This window comes from Acomys russatus, chromosome 25, assembly GCF_903995435.1.
Source record: "Acomys russatus chromosome 25, mAcoRus1.1, whole genome shotgun sequence".
Classification (NCBI taxonomy): Eukaryota; Metazoa; Chordata; class Mammalia; order Rodentia; family Muridae; genus Acomys; species Acomys russatus.
The window spans coordinates 51,355,801-51,373,611 of NC_067161.1; the positions used below are offsets into that span (position 1 = coordinate 51,355,801).

At 44.6% G+C, this 17,811-nt stretch overlaps 1 protein-coding gene across 1 annotated transcript in view; it reads left to right on the top strand.

Annotated features, from left to right (window-relative positions):
- The window catches only part of Rabep1 (rabaptin, RAB GTPase binding effector protein 1), a 100,003-nt gene that overhangs the window by 19,474 nt on the left and 62,718 nt on the right, over positions 1-17,811 (top strand). Inside the window, 4 exon segments of the mRNA XM_051168470.1 lie at positions 7,210-7,322; positions 7,324-7,414; positions 10,540-10,700; positions 16,725-16,844. Coding sequence (XP_051024427.1) covers positions 7,210-7,322; positions 7,324-7,414; positions 10,540-10,700; positions 16,725-16,844 — 485 coding nt within the window.

Below are 17,811 nucleotides of genomic sequence, written 5' to 3' on the forward strand. Positions count from 1 at the left end.
CCCTGACGCTCTGGCCTCTGTCCTTCATCTCCTTTGTGCTCGGTCGTTAGCTGGTGCCCTCCACCTTGAACCCAGGCTTCCTGCGTGCTGGGCTGTAGTCTAAACTCCTAAAGTCTTTAAAAATAATCCTGTCAGTGTTCTGTAGCCAAAATATACATATAAACGGGCATGGCGGCATGCTTTTAATCTAGTACTCCCCTTCCCCACCTTTTCCTCCTGCTTCTCATTGTCCTGCCCCTCCCCTCCCCTCCCCTGCCCCTCCCCTCCCCTGTGCCCCCCCTCCCCTGCCCCTCCCCTCCCCTGCCCCTCCCCTCCCCTGTGCCCCCCTCCCCCTGCCCCTCCCCTCTCCTGCCCCTCCCCTCCCCTCCCCCTGCCCCTCCCCTCCCCTCTCCTGCCCCTCCCCTCCCCCTCCCCTCCCCTCTCCTGCCCCTCCCCTCCCCTCTCCTGCCCCTCCCCTCCCCTCCCCTCTCCTGCCCCTCCCCTCCCGTCCCCTTCCTTTTCTTTTTTTCCCTCCTTCCCCTTCTCATCCCTTGCTGTAGATAGGGTTTTATGTAGCTCAGGCTGACTTTTCCTAACCCCCTGCCTCTATCTTCCAAGTACTGGCAGTATAGGTATTCAATACCATGCTGGGTTTAAATGTTGCTAGAGATTGCGCCCAGGGCCATGTGCATGTCAGGCACACATCCTGGGAGCTGCATTCCCAGTCCCTGGTTCTTTCATGCATCCTCATGCAAACTTGTTAAGCACCGTACCCTGCCCTTTCTTTGCTGCACAGCACTCTATTCTTGAGGCATTTCAGTCTTTCTTTTAAAGTTTACTTCTGCCTTCAATCGACAAGGTACCACCTTAAACTCTGAGCAATGATGTGGTGTCAAGATGACCTGGTAATACATTTAATGCATATATGTAAAGTCCTTCTAGTATTTCCTCTGATGCTAAATTCAAACCCAGTGGTCATGGTTTATCCCGTCTCTTTTCTCTTCTCTCACACTAATATGTTGGTCATTGTCTACAGTGTCTTCAAGTTTCCTGTTTTTTAAAAACTTTAATTAATTAATTAGTGTGTGGGTATTTTGTCTGCATATATGTCTGTGTACTGTGTGTATCTGGCGCCCACGGAGGCCGGAAGAAAGCATAGGATCCCCTGGGACTGCAGTGAACAGACAATTGTGAGCTGCCATGTGGGTGCTGGAAATTGAACCTGTGTCCTAGTTTGTTTTTTTTTTTTTTTTTTTTTCTTTTTTTGTTTTTTTGTTTTCTTTTTGCTTTTTTTTGGGACAGGGTTCCTCTGTGTATCCTTGGCTGTCCTGGACTCACTTTGTAGACCAGGCTGGCCTTGAACTCACAGCAATCCACCTGCCTCTGCCTCCTGAGTGCTGGGATTAAAGGTGTGTGCCACCACTGCCCGGCTCCTAGTTTTTCTTTATTCAATAAACTGAAGTCAGTTTTTAAAAAATAATTTAATTTAACTTAATTTTGTGTGACTTGATGTGAAGGTGTCAGATCCACTAGAACTGGAGTTACAGACAGTTGTGAGCTACCATGTTGGTGCTGGGATTTGAACCTGAGTGCTTTGGCAGTGCTCATGACCACTGAGCTTTCTCTCTAGCCCCTTGACGTTAGTTTTGAAAGCTTATTTGATTTGTTTTCCATTTCCCTCTGTTCTCACATAAAGCTTTTAGGTTTTCCCTTTTTTCTTGAAATTATTTTCTATAAAATTTTGTAAGAAAAACAAAAACAAAATTAAGAGCACCTCCATCTCTTTCCTTTCTTCCCTTCCTTCCTTTTTCTTTTTAACTTTTTATTGCTTCTTTGTGAATTTCACATTATGCACCCCAATCCCACTCATCTCACTGTCATCCATATCCTCTCTCTGCCCTTGCAACCACCCCTATAAAGGAAACAAACAAACAAAATAAAACAACAACATAATCTTGCTGTGGAAGCTGTGGTGTGTCATGGTGTGTCACATAGTACACCCCATTGCTCAAATAGCTTTTCTTGCAAATGTTCATCACAGTGAGTTGTTGGTCTAGCTTAAGGCCTCTGACCACTGCCACATTGTCAATACTGGATCATCACTGGGACTCCTGTCCCCTATCCTATATTTGCTCCGTGTCAGGGAGACCGTGCAGCTTTGGTTCTGTAGGACCAGCCCCTTCATCTGCTCCAGCAGGTCATAGATTGTGTAGGTGTTGGGGTGAGCCACCTGGATCTGGGTGTGGGTGGTAGCTGAGCTGGTCAGCCTGACAGCTCTCTCACACTCACACCCTCCAGGCCAGCTCTCCAGGACTGCCCAGGAGAGAGCCAGGGATAGCTCTTCTGCTCTCACACCCTTGAGGCTGCCTTACCTATGTCCGGGCCACAAGGGCGAGCTTGTACTCTCCAGCCCCATCTATTTTCTTAATAGTTTTAATTTTTTTCATATTCCTTGTTTCCTTGTTTCAGATCCATTTCTAAGTGAGCATATGGCACTGGACCATGTACACCTTCCTACGCCAGGCTCTCACGGCTGAGGAACACTGAAGGTGTCCTCTTGGTCAGCACTGGAAACCCCCGGCCCCGCGCCCCTCATTTTAGGGTCAAGTTTAGGTCATCAGGCATGGGGTCAGGGGCTTTTACCCAACTGAGCCATCTCACTGGCCCACAGCTTCCTACTTCTGACATGATATCAGTTTTATATCTCTGAATTAAACAGCTCGCTATGTTAAAATTACTTCAGTTAGCTGTACTTTATTATCTGAAATTGTTAACAAATTTAAGCTGGCCATAGAGAACGTTGAGGCAGCTTTTTACAAAACAACGGAAGGAGGGCTGGAGAGATGACTCAGTGGTTAAGAGCACTATCTGTTTTTCCAAAGGACCCGGGTTCAGTTCCCAGCACCCATATGGCAGCTCACAACTGTCTGTAATTCCAGTTCCAAGGGATCTAATGCCCTCAACCAATGCACCTAATACAAAATTAAATAAATGATTAAAAGAAATAACAGAAGGAGTTCTATGATCCTTTTTGATACTTCATGGTGGCCTTCTTAAAGGCAACATATGTATAATACATCAGTGTTGATTATTTAGATTTTTGTTGTTGTTGTTTTGAGAAAGGGTTTCTCTGTGTAGCCTTGATTGTCCTGGAACTCGCTCTGTAGACCAGACTGGCCTCGAACTCACAGATCCACTTGCCTCTGCCTCCCAAATAATGGACTAAAGATGTGCGCCGCCACAACCCAATTGATTATTTAGTTTCTATCTTGGACACTTGCCTGTATCATAATAAAAATCAAATTTAAAACTTTCTTCTCAAGCAGCAGGTTATGTTATTGTACCTGCTATGACGGTGGAAGCCAGGCTTTGTGATTGTCACGGGCACAAACAGTATACGATGGAGCTCTCAGCAGTCTTTGCCTTTCTGAAAAATAGGTCAAGGTGGCACACGAGTCCAAACTATTTTCCCTCCGGAAGGGACGGCTTTGGTGCTGGTGCAGTTGCAGGGCTTGCGTCTTTGGACTGTCGCCGAGTTGCAAACGCAACAGTGATGAGGACTGTGAATAAAGACGCCACGGCTGCTTCCCGACTCTCTCACTGCCTGTTTTTGACTTAGTGCTCATTTTTTTCTTTTTTTCTCTTCTTGGTTTTCGAGACAGGGTCTCTCTGTTGGCCTTGGCTGTCCTGTACTTGCTTTTGTAGACCAGGCTGGCCTCGAACTTAAAGCGACCCATCTGCCTCTGCCTCCCAAGTGCTGGGATTAAAGATGTGCGCCACCACGGCCCTGCTTTGCACATTTTTTTTTTTCCAAGCTGACTTTAGTGGGGAATATTACAAAATTTAGGAAAGTTGTCTTGATTTTTCTATTAAACTTGAAGGTATTTTTATTGCACCTTTTTCCTTTAACCAGCTTCAAAAAAGCACTTAACCCTGCAGCAGTATTTGTTCTTAGAAATCCTTAGTCTAGGGTGTGGGTAGGACCCTGTTCTCATGACTCTGCAGAAGACAGGCTGTGCAGGGAAATGAGGGGCGCGGGGCCGGGGGTTTCCAGTGCTGACCAAGAGGACACCTTCAGTGTTCCTCAGCCGTGAGAGCCTGGCTTAGGAAGGTGTACATGGTCCAGTGCCATATGCTCACTTAGAAATGGATCTGAAACAAGGAAACAAGGAATATGAAAAAAATTAAAACTATTAAGAAAATAGAAGGGGCTGGAGAGATGGCTCAGAGGTTAAAAGCACTGACTGCTCTTCCAGAGGTCCTGAGTTGAATTCCCAGCAACCCCATCGTGGCTCACAGCCATCTGTAATGAGAGCTGATGTCTTCTTCTAGAGTGCAAGTGTATATGTAGATTGAACACTGTATACACAATAATAAATAAATAAATCTTTAAAAGAGATAAATAAGAAAAACGAACTTAAAAACTAGTAAACAAGGCAGGTATGGCTCCCTGAGTGCTGGGATTAAAGACCTGTGCCACCATGCCCAGCTGGATTAAACTTTTTACTAGGATATAATATGAATATTGGGAAAAATTTGGGGGACTATCAAAAGGTACACCAAGATGGATTACTGAGGAGTAAAACGTTAATTAAAAACTATTAACACATAGTGTGGCCTCCCAGGTAGAATTCGGGCCCCTGCACCAGAGAAGGACAGCATTGCAAGGTCTTCAAAGAGAGGAGTCATAGTGTGCACCTGCGGCAGAGTGCTTGCTGAGTATTTCACAGTATCAGCCTGCCACCACCGCTGCCGCCTCCTCCTCCTTTAAAAAAAAAAGTGTTATTCATTTTGTATACAGCACTCTGCCTGGATGACAGAAGAGGACATTAGATCACATTATAGATGGTTGTAAGCCATTGTGTGGTTGCTGGGAATTGAATTCATGACCTCTGACCCCCCTCTGCAGCCCTGTAGCCAGGGACTCAGCAGGGAGCAGGGCGTGTGGCCACCACACCTGCTTTGATGTAAACTCACTTTCCCAGTTGAGAGGTTCTGGCTCCTGGAAGTCTGTTAGCTAGGGATTCAGTGTCTCAGTAAGTATGCCTTTTATTATCTGTGAGAGAATGGCTGTTACAGAGATGTGGCCTGAGCAGTGGCTGGATCCCAACATTACCCTAATAGAAATGGTTTTTAACCTAAGCATGAGTTGTTCCTTCCAGACCTCATGAGTACTGTCTTTTCTGTGTTGCTTTCTGTTGAATTCTGGTTTTCCACATTCCATCAGAATGAACCACTTGACTCTGTTTATAGGATTCAGAGGCTTCTTTGTTTCACAGCTCAGAAGTTCTTACATATCTCTGCCATGAGCCAGTTTCAAACACCTATGAAGCATGTAGTCAATTTATAACAGCAGCGTGCCCACTCTCAGTATAATTACTCTTACTAGTTTTCCTGTGGCTATGACAAAATACCTGGCGTGGTTGGAGGAGATGCGGTGGACTCATGTCAGGGAGGGCATGGCGGCAGGTGCGTGATGTGGCTAGGTGGAGCTGCAGCCAGGGGAGCAGAGGGGATGGTGCTGATGCTTGGCTAACTCACTTTTTAAAGTTTAGTCCAGGACCCCATCCCATGGGGTGCTAACGCCCATATTCAGGATGGGCCTTCCTTGTTTGGCTGAACCTCTTTGGAAACGCCGGTCATACACGACCATAGGTTTTCCTCCTCTGTGATGCATTATCTAGTCAACACTGAAGATTACCCACCACAGTGCACTTCTTAAGTCAGAAGGGAAACTCTGCATTAGAAACAGATAAGCAGAAAGAATATGGTGGCATACACCCGAAATCCTGTTACTGAGTAGGCTGAGGTAGAAGACTTGAGAGTTTGCAGCCAGCTTATGTTACATTGCGAGAGACTGAGGAAGGGAGAGAGGGAGGGAAACCTAAGGAAATTCTGGTCACTCATCAATATATGGAAAGATATTCAAACTTCCTACAAATAAGGAAGTATAGATTTAAAATTGAACATACTGTGTTCATGACAGTCATGGTCGTTTTTTTTTTTTTTTAAATAAATGGAATAGTGAGAGTTGGCAGTAAGACAATAGATATATCCCCATATAGAGATAATGGGCTTTATCTTTGTTTTCTTAGCAGTGTTAGGGACCAGACCGAGGGTTTTGTACATAGTAGGCAAGTACTGCCCCACTAGACTGCATTTTTGACTTTATACATCCATCTTTTTAAAAAGTCATGACCAGCTATATGTCCTGTGTAGGCTTAAGTCATGTGGTGTACATGTGGTATCAACTTGATATTTAAGGGATAATAAAGCATGACTGAGAGCCAGGTGTGGGGTGCATGCCTTTAATTCCAGCACTCAGAGGCAGGTGGATCTCTGCGAGTTTGAGGCCAGCCTGTTATAAAGCGAGTCCAGGACAGCCAGGGCCATTACACGGAGAAAACCTGTCTCAAAAAAACAAAAACAAAAAAGGTGACTGACTGAGATAGTAATTATAGCTTTATGAACTCTAATTATATGTAGCATGGCTTGCTTTCATTGAGTATGTCTTTTTTTTTTGGTTTTCCGAGACAGGGTTTCTCTGTGTAGCCTTGGCCATCCTGGACTCACTTTGTAGACCAGGCTGGCCTCAAACTCACAGTGATCTGCCTGCCTCTGCCTCCCGAGTGCTGGGATTAAAGGCGTGTGCCGCCACGCCCAGCCCCATTGAGTATGTCTTGAAGGCTCACTCTTAAAAGTTACCATACTCGCAGGCATCCGCAGCACATCGTTTTGTCGTTGCTACAGCCCTGTGATGTGGCCATCTTTAATCTCCATTTTGTAGATTTGGATACCTACACCTGAGTAGTTAAATAATTTGATTATTGGGGCTGACGAGATAGCTCAGTGGCTAAGGGCTCTTACTGTTCTTGTAAAGGGCCCATGTTCAATTCCCAGAACCTGCGTGCCCGCTAACCATGTGTAACTACAGGCATGGGCATCTGATGCACCAGGTACGTGTACATTGTAGCTAAAAACCCCATACACATAAAAATTTTTGATTGTGTTCATTCAGTGAGTGTTAAAAGCCTAAATATAGCAGCAGAACTGTGACCTCCGCAGTGTGTTATTAGTTTAAATGCTTTGATTCTGAAACCCAGCGTGCTTCATATTTCTTTTACAATGGCTTCATAATTTATATTATTATTTAAAAATTTAATTTCTTCATTTCTTTTGGATCTGATAAAGTATACACATTAATGGAAAAATCTTTTACTTTTCCCCCAGAGGATCTGAAGAGGCAAAACGCAGTGTTGCAAGCCGCACAGGATGATCTGGGTCACCTTCGGACACAGCTGTGGGAGGCCCAGGCAGAGATGGAGAACATTAAGGCCGTTGCCCACCGTCTCTGAAAACACCAAGCAGGAAGCTATAGATGAAGTGAAGAGGCAGTGGGCCGAGGAAGTTGCCTCGCTTCAGGCTGTCATGAAAGGTAAAGACGAAGATCAGCTTCAGGCTTTCTAAGGTCAACAAATTCTGTTGGCTTTAAAATGCATTTTGTGGCCACAATGACCAGACAGTCATGGCGCACACCTGTAATCCCCGCGCTCGGGAGGCAGAGGCAGGAAGATCTCTGTGAGTTCTAGGCCGGCCTGGTCTACAGAGTGAGTTCCAGGACAGCCAGGGCTAAAGAGAAACTCTGAGAAACCCTGTCTTAAAACCCCCCTCCCAACAAAAAACCCCACAAACAAACAACAAACAAAAACAAAAGCCCTCCTTCCCCCAAAAAGAATTTTGTGTTTATTTGTGGCTTTATGTACTGTCATCTTTTTTTTTTTTTTTAAACTATTTTATTTATTTATTTATTTATTTATTTATTTATTTATTTATTTATTATTGTGTATACAGTGCAGGTGTACATGCAGGCCAGAAGAAGGCATCAGCTCACATTATAGATGGTCATGTGCCACCATGTGGTTGCTGGGAATTGAACTCAGGACCTCTCGAGGAGCAGTCAGTGCCCTTAACCTTTGTGCCATCTCTCCAGCCCTGTACTGTCATCTTCAAGATGTCAGATGGAAGGGAAAGCGGAGGTGTTGCCATAGGCACTTGACTAGTGTCTTTAATGAAGACTCAGATAATGTACTAAATGAGGTTGTAGTTACTTGGGAGATTTAAACCAGGCTTTAAACACTGAGTTTTATTTGTTTAGATTTTTAAATATTATGCATATTTGTATGTGAACTCTTTGTTTGGTGGGCAAGAATGTCCTTAAGGCTAGAATGGCTTTATGGGGCATCCCGCCAGTGACCCTGGTCTGAAGGGCGTGTAACAGTGTGTGTAGCAGTGTGTGCAGCTTCTCTCCTCTCAGCACAGTGTTGCATTACGTCTTCCATTTCTGAGAATGAAATAAGGTGTTACCAGTACATTAACCTTTGGGATCTTGGAATTAGTTCATATGTACAAGTGTGAACTAATAGTAACTGCCCTATACCAAGTAGCGTTTGCTTTTTAAAACAAAACAAAACAAAAACCCATAATATTCTTTGAGAGGAAGCAAACAAGGCTACTACCTCTGTTTCTGAGTCTGTAGCTCTCACTAAGGGCTACTCTAATCTCATGTAATAAGTCTGAATATATTGCTTTATCTTTATAAGAATTATTTTTTCTCATAAGAATCATCAACTCTATCTGAGGGTAAGCTAGTGATGATCTTGACAGGTCTGTTACCCTACTCAAATCCTAGACTTTCCTAGCTGTCTGCTTCTTTATAGTTAACACACGTTCTTTAAAATGTAAGCTTTGCTTCATGAAAAATGTTTATACCTCCTCTAGTCTACATTAGAAAGGGACAATATTTCTAGAAATCTTCATGTTATATTTTCCTCAAACTTCGTTGGCCAAGTATGTGGTCACCTTTAACTGTAAGGAAATTGAAATGTGGTTTTAAGTCTCTCTGTTCAGTTTTATGCTGTGAGGCAAGGGATCCTACTAAGCTACTCACTCAGCCTCCAAGTGTCGTGTTTACACGGGCATTGTAAATTCCCAAAGGTTGGTTTTGTTAGTTAGGAAGAATGAATAAAAATTAGGTCTGGGGAGACGGCTCAGTGGTTAAGAGCACCTTTTGCCTTTGTAAGGATCTGGGCTCAGTTGCCAGCACGTACAGGATGGTTCACAACTGCCTGTAACTACAGCTCCAGGGCCATTGCCACCCTCTTCTCGCCTCTGCAGGCAACAGAGATGCACATACTGCAGTGCGTACATGCAGGCGACACTCAAAACATATTTAAAATAAAAATAAATAAAACTTTAAAGAATAAGAATAGTAGGGCTGGAGAGATGGCTCATCCGTTAAGAGTACTAACTGCTCTTCCAGAGGTCATGAGTTCAATTCCCAGCAACCACATAGTGGCTCACAACCATCTATGATGTGATCTGAGGCCCTCTTCTGGCCTGCAGGCATACACGCAGGCAGAGCACTGTACACATAATAAATAAATAAATAAATCTTGAAAAAAAAAAGAGTAGAATTTAATGGGCTACCAGTAATACCTGTTAGATGATCTTTCAAGACTGTATTTAAAGGAAGCTATTTTATAAAGATGTTATAGAATTTGTCTCAATTTAGAATTTTAGGTTTTAGTAAAAAAAATCTCAGAAATAATACGTATTTTCTTGCATGTTCACATAGTTATATGTTGTATTTCTTTTGGGAGCCACAGTCTAGTGTTAAAGAGCATGGATTTGAGAGTGGAGCTTCAATGAGAATTGAAAGCTCCACTCTGAACTGTCTCTGGGTTTTCCTATCAGACAGCACAGGGCAGGTCTATTACGAACGAAGATCAGTGACGATGACGTCAGACAGCACAGGGGCAGGTCTAACACGGAGATCAGTGACGATGACGTCAGACAGCACAGTCAAGGTCTACAACACGGAGATCAGTGACGATGACGTCAGGCAGCACGGGCAAGGTCTAAACGGAGATCAGTGACGATGACGTCAGACAGCACAGGGCAGGTCTAACACGGAGATCAGTGACGATGACGTCAGACAGCACAGGGCAGGTCTACACGGAGATCAGTGACGATGACGTCAGGCAGCACAGGGCAGGTCTAACACGGAGATCAGTGACGATGACGTCAGGCAGCACAGGGCAGGTCTAACACGGAGATCAGTGACGATGACGTCAGACAGCACAGGGCAGGTCTAACACGGAGATCAGTGACGATGACGTCAGACAGCACAGGGCAGGTCTAACACGGAGATCAGTGACGATGACGTCAGACAGCACAGGTCAGGTCTAACACGGAGATCAGTGACGATGACGTCAGGCAGCACAGGGCAGGTCTAACACGGAGATCAGTGACGATGACGTCAGACAGCACAGGGCAGGTCTAACACGGAGATCAGTGACGATGACGTCAGACAGCACAGGGCAGTCCTAACATGGAGATCAGTGACAATGAGGTTGAAGTGCTGAAACTTTACTCATAATAAGGACTAGAATTTTTTATTTCTAAAAATTTGTCTCCAGCTTTTTACATAACTTAAAACCTTTCAGTGAACCAGATATTTGCTTGATAATGCTCAGACATGGAACATATGATGTTTTGTAGAGACAGTTCGTGACTATGAGCACCAGTTCCACCTGAGGCTGGAGCAGGAGCGAGCACAGTGGGCACAGTATCGAGAGTCTGCAGATCGGGAAATAGCTGATTTAAGAAGAAGGTTGTCTGAAGGTCAAGAGGAAGAAAATTTAGAAAACGAAATGAAAAAGGTATGCAGGAGCACATTGACTCACAGACTCATTTGAGTCTAAAAGCAGTGTTTAAAGCATCACCACAGACCGGGAGGTTGATGCTGTGCTTTCCTTCTGCTGAGGAGTTCCTTAGGGCCTAGGCAGCTCTTCCCCTCCACAGTGCACATGGCCGACTGCCTGCTGCCTTCAGATCTCAGCGAGGTGCCGTCTCAGGAGGCTTTTCGTACCTCTCCGTTTAAGATTGTAACCTACCTGCCTCGTCCCCGAGCTTCCAGAACTCTCCTGATTTTCTCTACTCTGCTTCAGATTTTTCTTTGCACAGTATATTTCCTCATAAAACAAGAGTTTCACCTTTACTGTTTGTTTACTGCCTTTTTCTGCTCACTATTTTATGCACTAAGGGCATAGGCTGGCATCTAGCACATGGTGCCCAGTGAATTCATGTTGGATGGGAGCTGTGTATTACTGTGTCTAAACAGTATTTTATAACAACACTTGGTAATTTCCTTTTTCCCCCCAGCATACCTTGGCTTTTATGGCGTATGCTCTATGTATTAGGCCTAAAAAATACCATACAATGCCTTGACACAGTCAACTAAATGAAAGAGTTGTTTTCTTTTTTAGAACATTAAAAACAGTATTTATTTATTTTGTACGCGGATGTGTGTGCACATGAGCATTACAGCAAGTGTGTGGATGTCGTTTCAAACCAACTTTCAGGAGTTGGTTGTCATCTTCCACCATGTAGCTTCTGACTCAGGTGATCAGGTTCATGTTGATGGGATCAGGTTGAGCCAGCTGATTGACTGTCATTGAGAACACTTAAACAACATTTAAATAGTTTGATTACAGAAAAGTATTTTGTGAATTTATAATGCATACATATTTTTAAGACATAAATTTAAAATTAAGTTTTCCTTTAAGGTTATTAATGATCTTTGGCTACTAGTCCTTGTTCAGTTCTTTATATAAATGTATATTATTATTTCCACAATTACTATTCTTTGCCATTAAAAAACGTTAACCTTTAAACTAAAAATATTTATTTTTATAACATTTATTTTGTGTGCATGTGCGTGTGTGCGCGCACGTGTGTGCGTGTGTGCGTGCGTGTGTGTGTGCGTGTGTACGTGTGTGTGCGTGCGTGTGTGCATGAGTGTGTGTGCGTGTGTACGTGTGCGTGTGTGTGCGTGTGTGCATGAGTGTGTACGTGTGCGTGTGTGCGCGTGTGCGTGTGTGTGCGTGTGTGTGCGTGTGTGCGCATGTGTGCGTGTGTGTGTGTGTGCGCATGTGTACGTGTGTGCGTGTGTGTGTGCATGTGTGCGCGTGTGTGCGTGTGTGTGTACGCGTGTGTGTACGTGTGTGTGTGCGCACGTGTGTGCGCGTGTGTGTGCGTGTGTGTGCGTGTGTGTGCGCACGTGTGTGCGTGTGATGCTAGATGTGCATGTCAAGAGTCTTCCTCTTCATTTTCTACCTCTCTATTTTTTTAAATCTGTTTTTTAACTAAATTTTTATGCTATATTTTGGTTATATTTTCCCTCCCCTAGCTCCTCCCAGGTCCTCCTCACCCCACTCCCCACCAACACTTAATGCTTTTTCTCTCTTTCTCAAAAACAAAACAAACAAAAACCCAAAATGAAAATCAAACAAAAAGGCAAGACAACAAAAAACACTAAAAGCACACAAAAGAGCACGGAGTCTGTTTTGTGCTTACCTACTCCTGGGCATGAGACCTGCCGTGAAATATGGCTGACCTACCAGATGACACGCTAGTGGAAAGGTGATGTCCTCTCGCCAGCAGGTACCAGGTGCAGACAGCATCATGGTTGGGGTGAGACTTGGTGTCCACTTCTTCTCCCTGCTGGAATTTTGTCTTCTTTGAACTTGCGCAGGTTATTTGTGTGCTGACTGTCAGTCTCCGTGTGTTCTTATGTGCACCAGCCCTGTTATGTGTGGAAGATGTTGTTTCCTTAGGGTCAACCACTGTATCTTGCTCTTACAATCTTTCTGCATAGTCCCCTGAGGTTTGAGGTGCAGGGTTTGATGAAGACATTCCATTTAGTGCTGAGCGCTTCAGTCTTTGCCCATCGTCCAGTTGTGGGTCTTTGTGTTAATAATCCTCTACTGAAAGATCAAGCTTCTCTGATGTGGGTTGAGTGACGCACTGTTCTGTGGATATAGCAATATGTTATTAGGAGTTATTTTATGGCTGGGTTCCTTTAGCAGAATATTGTTTCCCCCTAGGCCCATGACCCATTAGTTCCAGGTTCTTGGCCACTTTAGCAGTGTCAGGTATAGGTCCCATCTAAAATGGAATGGTGTGGGGTAGTGGTTGATTGCTCCCACAGCATTTGGCCCACTGTTGCACCAGTATCTTGGAGACAGGTTGCTGGTTTTTGTTGTTGTTGCTTAAGATTTATCTTTTAGCTGGGTGGTAGCGGTGCCCGCCTATAGTCCCAGCACTTGGGGAGGCAGAGGCAGGCAGATCTCTGTAAATTCGATGCCAGCAGGGTCTACAGAGCCAGTTCTAAGACAGCCAAGGCTATAAAGAGATACCCTGTCTTGAAAAATGTTAAAAGAGAGAGAGAGACAGAGACAGAGAAAGATTCATCTCTAAGGCTTTGGTCTCCATCTACTTTCTTTTCTTTTTCTTTCTGTTTTGAGACAGGGCCTTTTCATCCTTGACTGTTCTGAAACTTTATGTAGACCAGGCTGGCTTTGAAAGTCACCCAAATAAAGGCATGAGTCACCACATTGGAACCTTAGGTTTTGAGACAAGGTTTCTCACTGCACACTGCTTGGACTAACTAAGCCAGCATACTCCTAGCGTCCTTCTGCCTCTGCATCTTCCCCGCGCTGCCGTCTCATGTGCGTGTGGCTACAGGTGGCTTTCTGCGTGGTCACACGTGGCTTTCTGCGTGGTTACACATGGCTTTTCTGCGTGGTTACACGTGGCTTTCTGCGTGGGTTACATGTGACTTTCTGCACGGCTCTGAACTCAGGCCCTCATGCTGCTTGTGCAGTGCACACTGTGCTGACGTGTCATCTCCTAGGTCCTCCCTACATTTTATTTTAGGGTTTAAATTTTTTTTTTTGTTTTGTTGTTTGCGTGCATGTCTCTGTAAGGCACGTACATATGAGTGCAGGTGTCCACAGAAGCCTGAGCTATCAGGTCCCCTGGAGCTAGAGTTGCAGGTGGTGAGAGCCGCCTGATGTAGGCGCTGGCAGTCAAACTTGGGTCCTCTGCAAGAGCAATACATGCTTTTCACCTCTGAGCCCGAATTTTATTTTTTAACATTTTTTTTTGTTAACTATAAATATGTATGAATTATGTACTATTTTAGTATACTCCAAGCCCAGCTTTCTTAACATTTCACCATATAATATGTTATATTTGTTAGACTTAACAAACTAATAGCAATTCATCATTATTAGCAAAGGTTTGTCTTTTGTATTCAGATTGTATTAATTTTCACTCATTGTCCCCCCCACCCCACTCTACCCCCTCACCCCAGACCCCTCATTTTCCTTCCTGTTTGAGACTTCCATCCAGGAAATCACCCTACATTTAGGCATGCAGTCACACAGTTGTAGGCTTGCCTTGGCTGTAACAGCTTTCAAATTTTCTTTTGATTTTAGTTATGTTTCTGTTTCTTTGTATTATTATTGTATGTGTGTGTGATGTGTATGTATGTATTCAGACATGCATGTAGAGGCCAGAGAGCAACTTGAGGGAGTCAGTTCTCTCTCCTCACTGGATTCTGGGGTTTGAACTCAGGCCATCAGGTGTGCACAGCTGGTGCTCTTATCCCCTGGCCCTTTCACTGGCTGTACTTAGTGCCACCTTTAATGAGCTCTTTAAAACATTGTTCATATGATACCCAGAACTGGAAATTATGACGTCTTTGGCATTAGTAAGTATGATACATGCTTTTTTTCCTCCCCTGCCTGCTGATTTTTGTAGAGATACCTTAGTAGGTATCTCAAACAAGCCTTGACTGTGAAGATGTTTTTAGCTAAATGTCTTTTCCGGACAGAATGTAGTTCAACACAGAATAAATAGATTTTGTAAGGATCAGGAAACAAAGTGATTCCGAAGCTCTCTTAAATTTTTTTTTTGTGTGTGTGTGTGTGGGGAGGGGATAATATTCTTCACATTAGTCAATGTGTGTTATTTCTCTATTTTGAACAACTTAGGATAAGTTTGAACTTGTTTATATTAGGTAAATAAAGTTAATTTTTATTAGTAGCAGGAGTTCCAACTTCCTGAGTTTTTACCCTTTTTGTTTACTTATTTTATTTAGTTTGTCCCTCACACTATGGACGGCCTAGAACTTGCTGTGTTGGCCAGGCTGGCTTCAAAGTCACAGAGATCCACCTACCTCTGCCTCCTGACTGCTGGGACTAAATGTGTTTAATTTTGCTTTTTGAGACATAATCACAGTCTGTAGCTCTGGCTGACCTAGACCTGATAATGTAGACAGGGTGCGTTCCTCTTGAGTGGGTCCTCTTGCCTCTGCCTCCAGAGGGTACACCTAGCTCTTGATTCTGTTGGTCATAAGTGAGTGAAGAACTCAGTGAAGAAGTCAGATATGTTACAGTGAATCTTTTTCTGTTATTAAATTCTGAGTGAAATATTTGGGAAAACCATAATTATGCATTGACATTCCCACTAATAAACTATTTAAAATCAGAATTGACCCTGGAAGCTGGAGTTAGAGGCAGAGCCACCTAATGTGGGTGCTAGGAACTGAACTTGGGTCCTCTGGAAGAGCGGTCCATGCTCTTAAGTGCTGAGCCATGTCCCTAGCCCACACAATTGAGCTATATTCTGCTGTAAAGAAGAACACACATGCTCTTTGCTGGAACCTAGGACCGAATGTCATCAGATATCATCCACAGCACACTGCACTGTGCCATCTCACTGGAGTCAGGGGTCGTCCACAGCACACTGCACTGTGTCATCTCACTGGAGTCAGGGGTCGTCCACAGCACACTGCACTGTGCCATCTCACTGGAGTCAGGTGTCGTCCACAGCACACTGCACTGTGCCATCTCACTGGAGTCAGGTGTCGTCCACAGCACACTGCACTGTGTCATCTCACTGGAGTCAGGTGTCGTCCACAGCACACTGCACTGTGCCTTCTCACTGGAGTCAGGTGTCATCCATAGCACACTGCACTGTGCCATCTCACTGGAGTCAGGTGTCGTCCACAGCACACTGCACTGTGCCATCTCACTGGAGTCAGGTGTCGTCCACAGCACACTGCACTGTGCCATCTCACTGGAGTCAGGTGTCGTCCACAGCACACTGCACTGTGCCATCTCACTGGAGTCAGGTGTCGTCCACAGCACACTGCACTGTGCCATCTCACTGGAGTCAGGGGTCGTCCACAGCACACTGCACTGTGCCATCTCACTGGAGTCAGGTGTCGTCCACAGCACACTGCACTGTGCCATCTCACTGGAGTCAGGTGTCGTCCACAGCACACTGCACTGTGCCATCTCACTGGAGTCAGGTGTCGTCCACAGCACACTGCACTGTGCCATCTCACTGGAGTCAGGTGTCGTCCACAGCACACTGCACTGTGCCATCTCACTGGAGTCAGGGGTCGTCCACAGCACACTGCACTGTGCCATCTCACTGGAGTCAGGGGTCGTCCACAGCACACTGCACTGTGCCATCTCACTGGAGTCAGGGCGTGTGTGTTTTTGAAGGACAAGGAAAATGATGTGGGTGAAGGGACCCGGAACGAGGAGAGTGAAACAAGAGCATGTGGGTTGGTGTTAGTCTACTCACGTACATGGTAAGATGGGAGAAATACAGTTTTGAAGCTCATTATTTTGTAAATATAACGAATACATGCTAATAAAATTCAAAGAAAAAAACTTGAAGAAAATGAGAATTGGTATTCCATTTTATGAATGCTAATGAAGCGTGTGGTAAAGTTGTTGTACTAATTTCAGCAAATGGGTGAACTGTAGTTTCTTAGAAAAGCCCTTAATTAGTAAGGTGTTGCGTGTTGTTCTTTGTAATCCCAGGCCCAGGAGGATGCTGAGAAGCTTCGTTCTGTTGTGATGCCCATGGAGAAGGAAATTGCAGCCCTGAAAGATAAGCTGACAGAAGCTGAAGACAAGATCAAAGAGCTCGAGGCCGCAAAGGTTGTGACCTGGTTTACTCATCGGCTCCCGCCAGGGGCAAGCTCAGGGCCACTTAAGTAGTGGTGGGAAAGCATTTGCTCATGCATCTTTTTTTTTTTTTTTTTTTTTTTTTTTTTTTTTTTTGGTTTTTCGAGACAGGGTTTCTCCGTGTAGCCTTGGCCATCCTGGACTCACTTTGTAGACCAGGCTGGCTTCGAACTCACAGCAATCCGCCTGCCTCTGCCTCCCGAGTGCTGGGATTAAAGGCATGCGCCACCACGCCCGGCTCATGCATCTTTTTTATTCTTCAAATTTTTTGGTTTTTCAAGACAGGGTTTTCCTGTTACACAGAGCCCTGGCTGTCCTGGACTCTTTCTGTAGACCAGGCTGGCCTCTAAGTCACAGAGATCCGCCTGCCTCTGCCTTACAAGTGCTAAGATTAAAGGTGTGCGCCACCACGCCTGCCTGGTCATGTATCTTAAAAATCTAGTGTTTGTTTTAAAATCAGAAAATGAAAACCAACAGGCTCTGGTAATTTGGCCTTTGTTTATATAAACCGTCAGTGATGATACCTCATCATGAATGAGAACTTATATCCAATTATTCATTTTATCCAAGTGAGATTCAACTTGAAATTTCCCTTTCTTTTCTTTTCGAGACAGGGTTTCTCTGTGTGGCATTGACAGTCCTGGACTCCCTTTGTAGACCAGGCTGGAGTTGAACTCACCGCGATCTGCCTGCCTCTGCCTTCCTGAGTGCTGGGACTACAGGCGTGTTCCAATATGTTCAGTGTAACAAGTCATCTTTATTGCTTGGTTTTCCTAAGACAGGGTTTCATGTAGCCCAGCTTGGCCTTGCCCTTGCTGTGGAGATCAGATCCAGGGCTTTAGGGTGAGCGCTCTGACAAATGAGCCACATTTCTAGCCTTTGTTTTGTTTTGTTTTACCTAGGGAAAAAGCTGTTTCTAGTTGACTGCTTCCTTACTGTA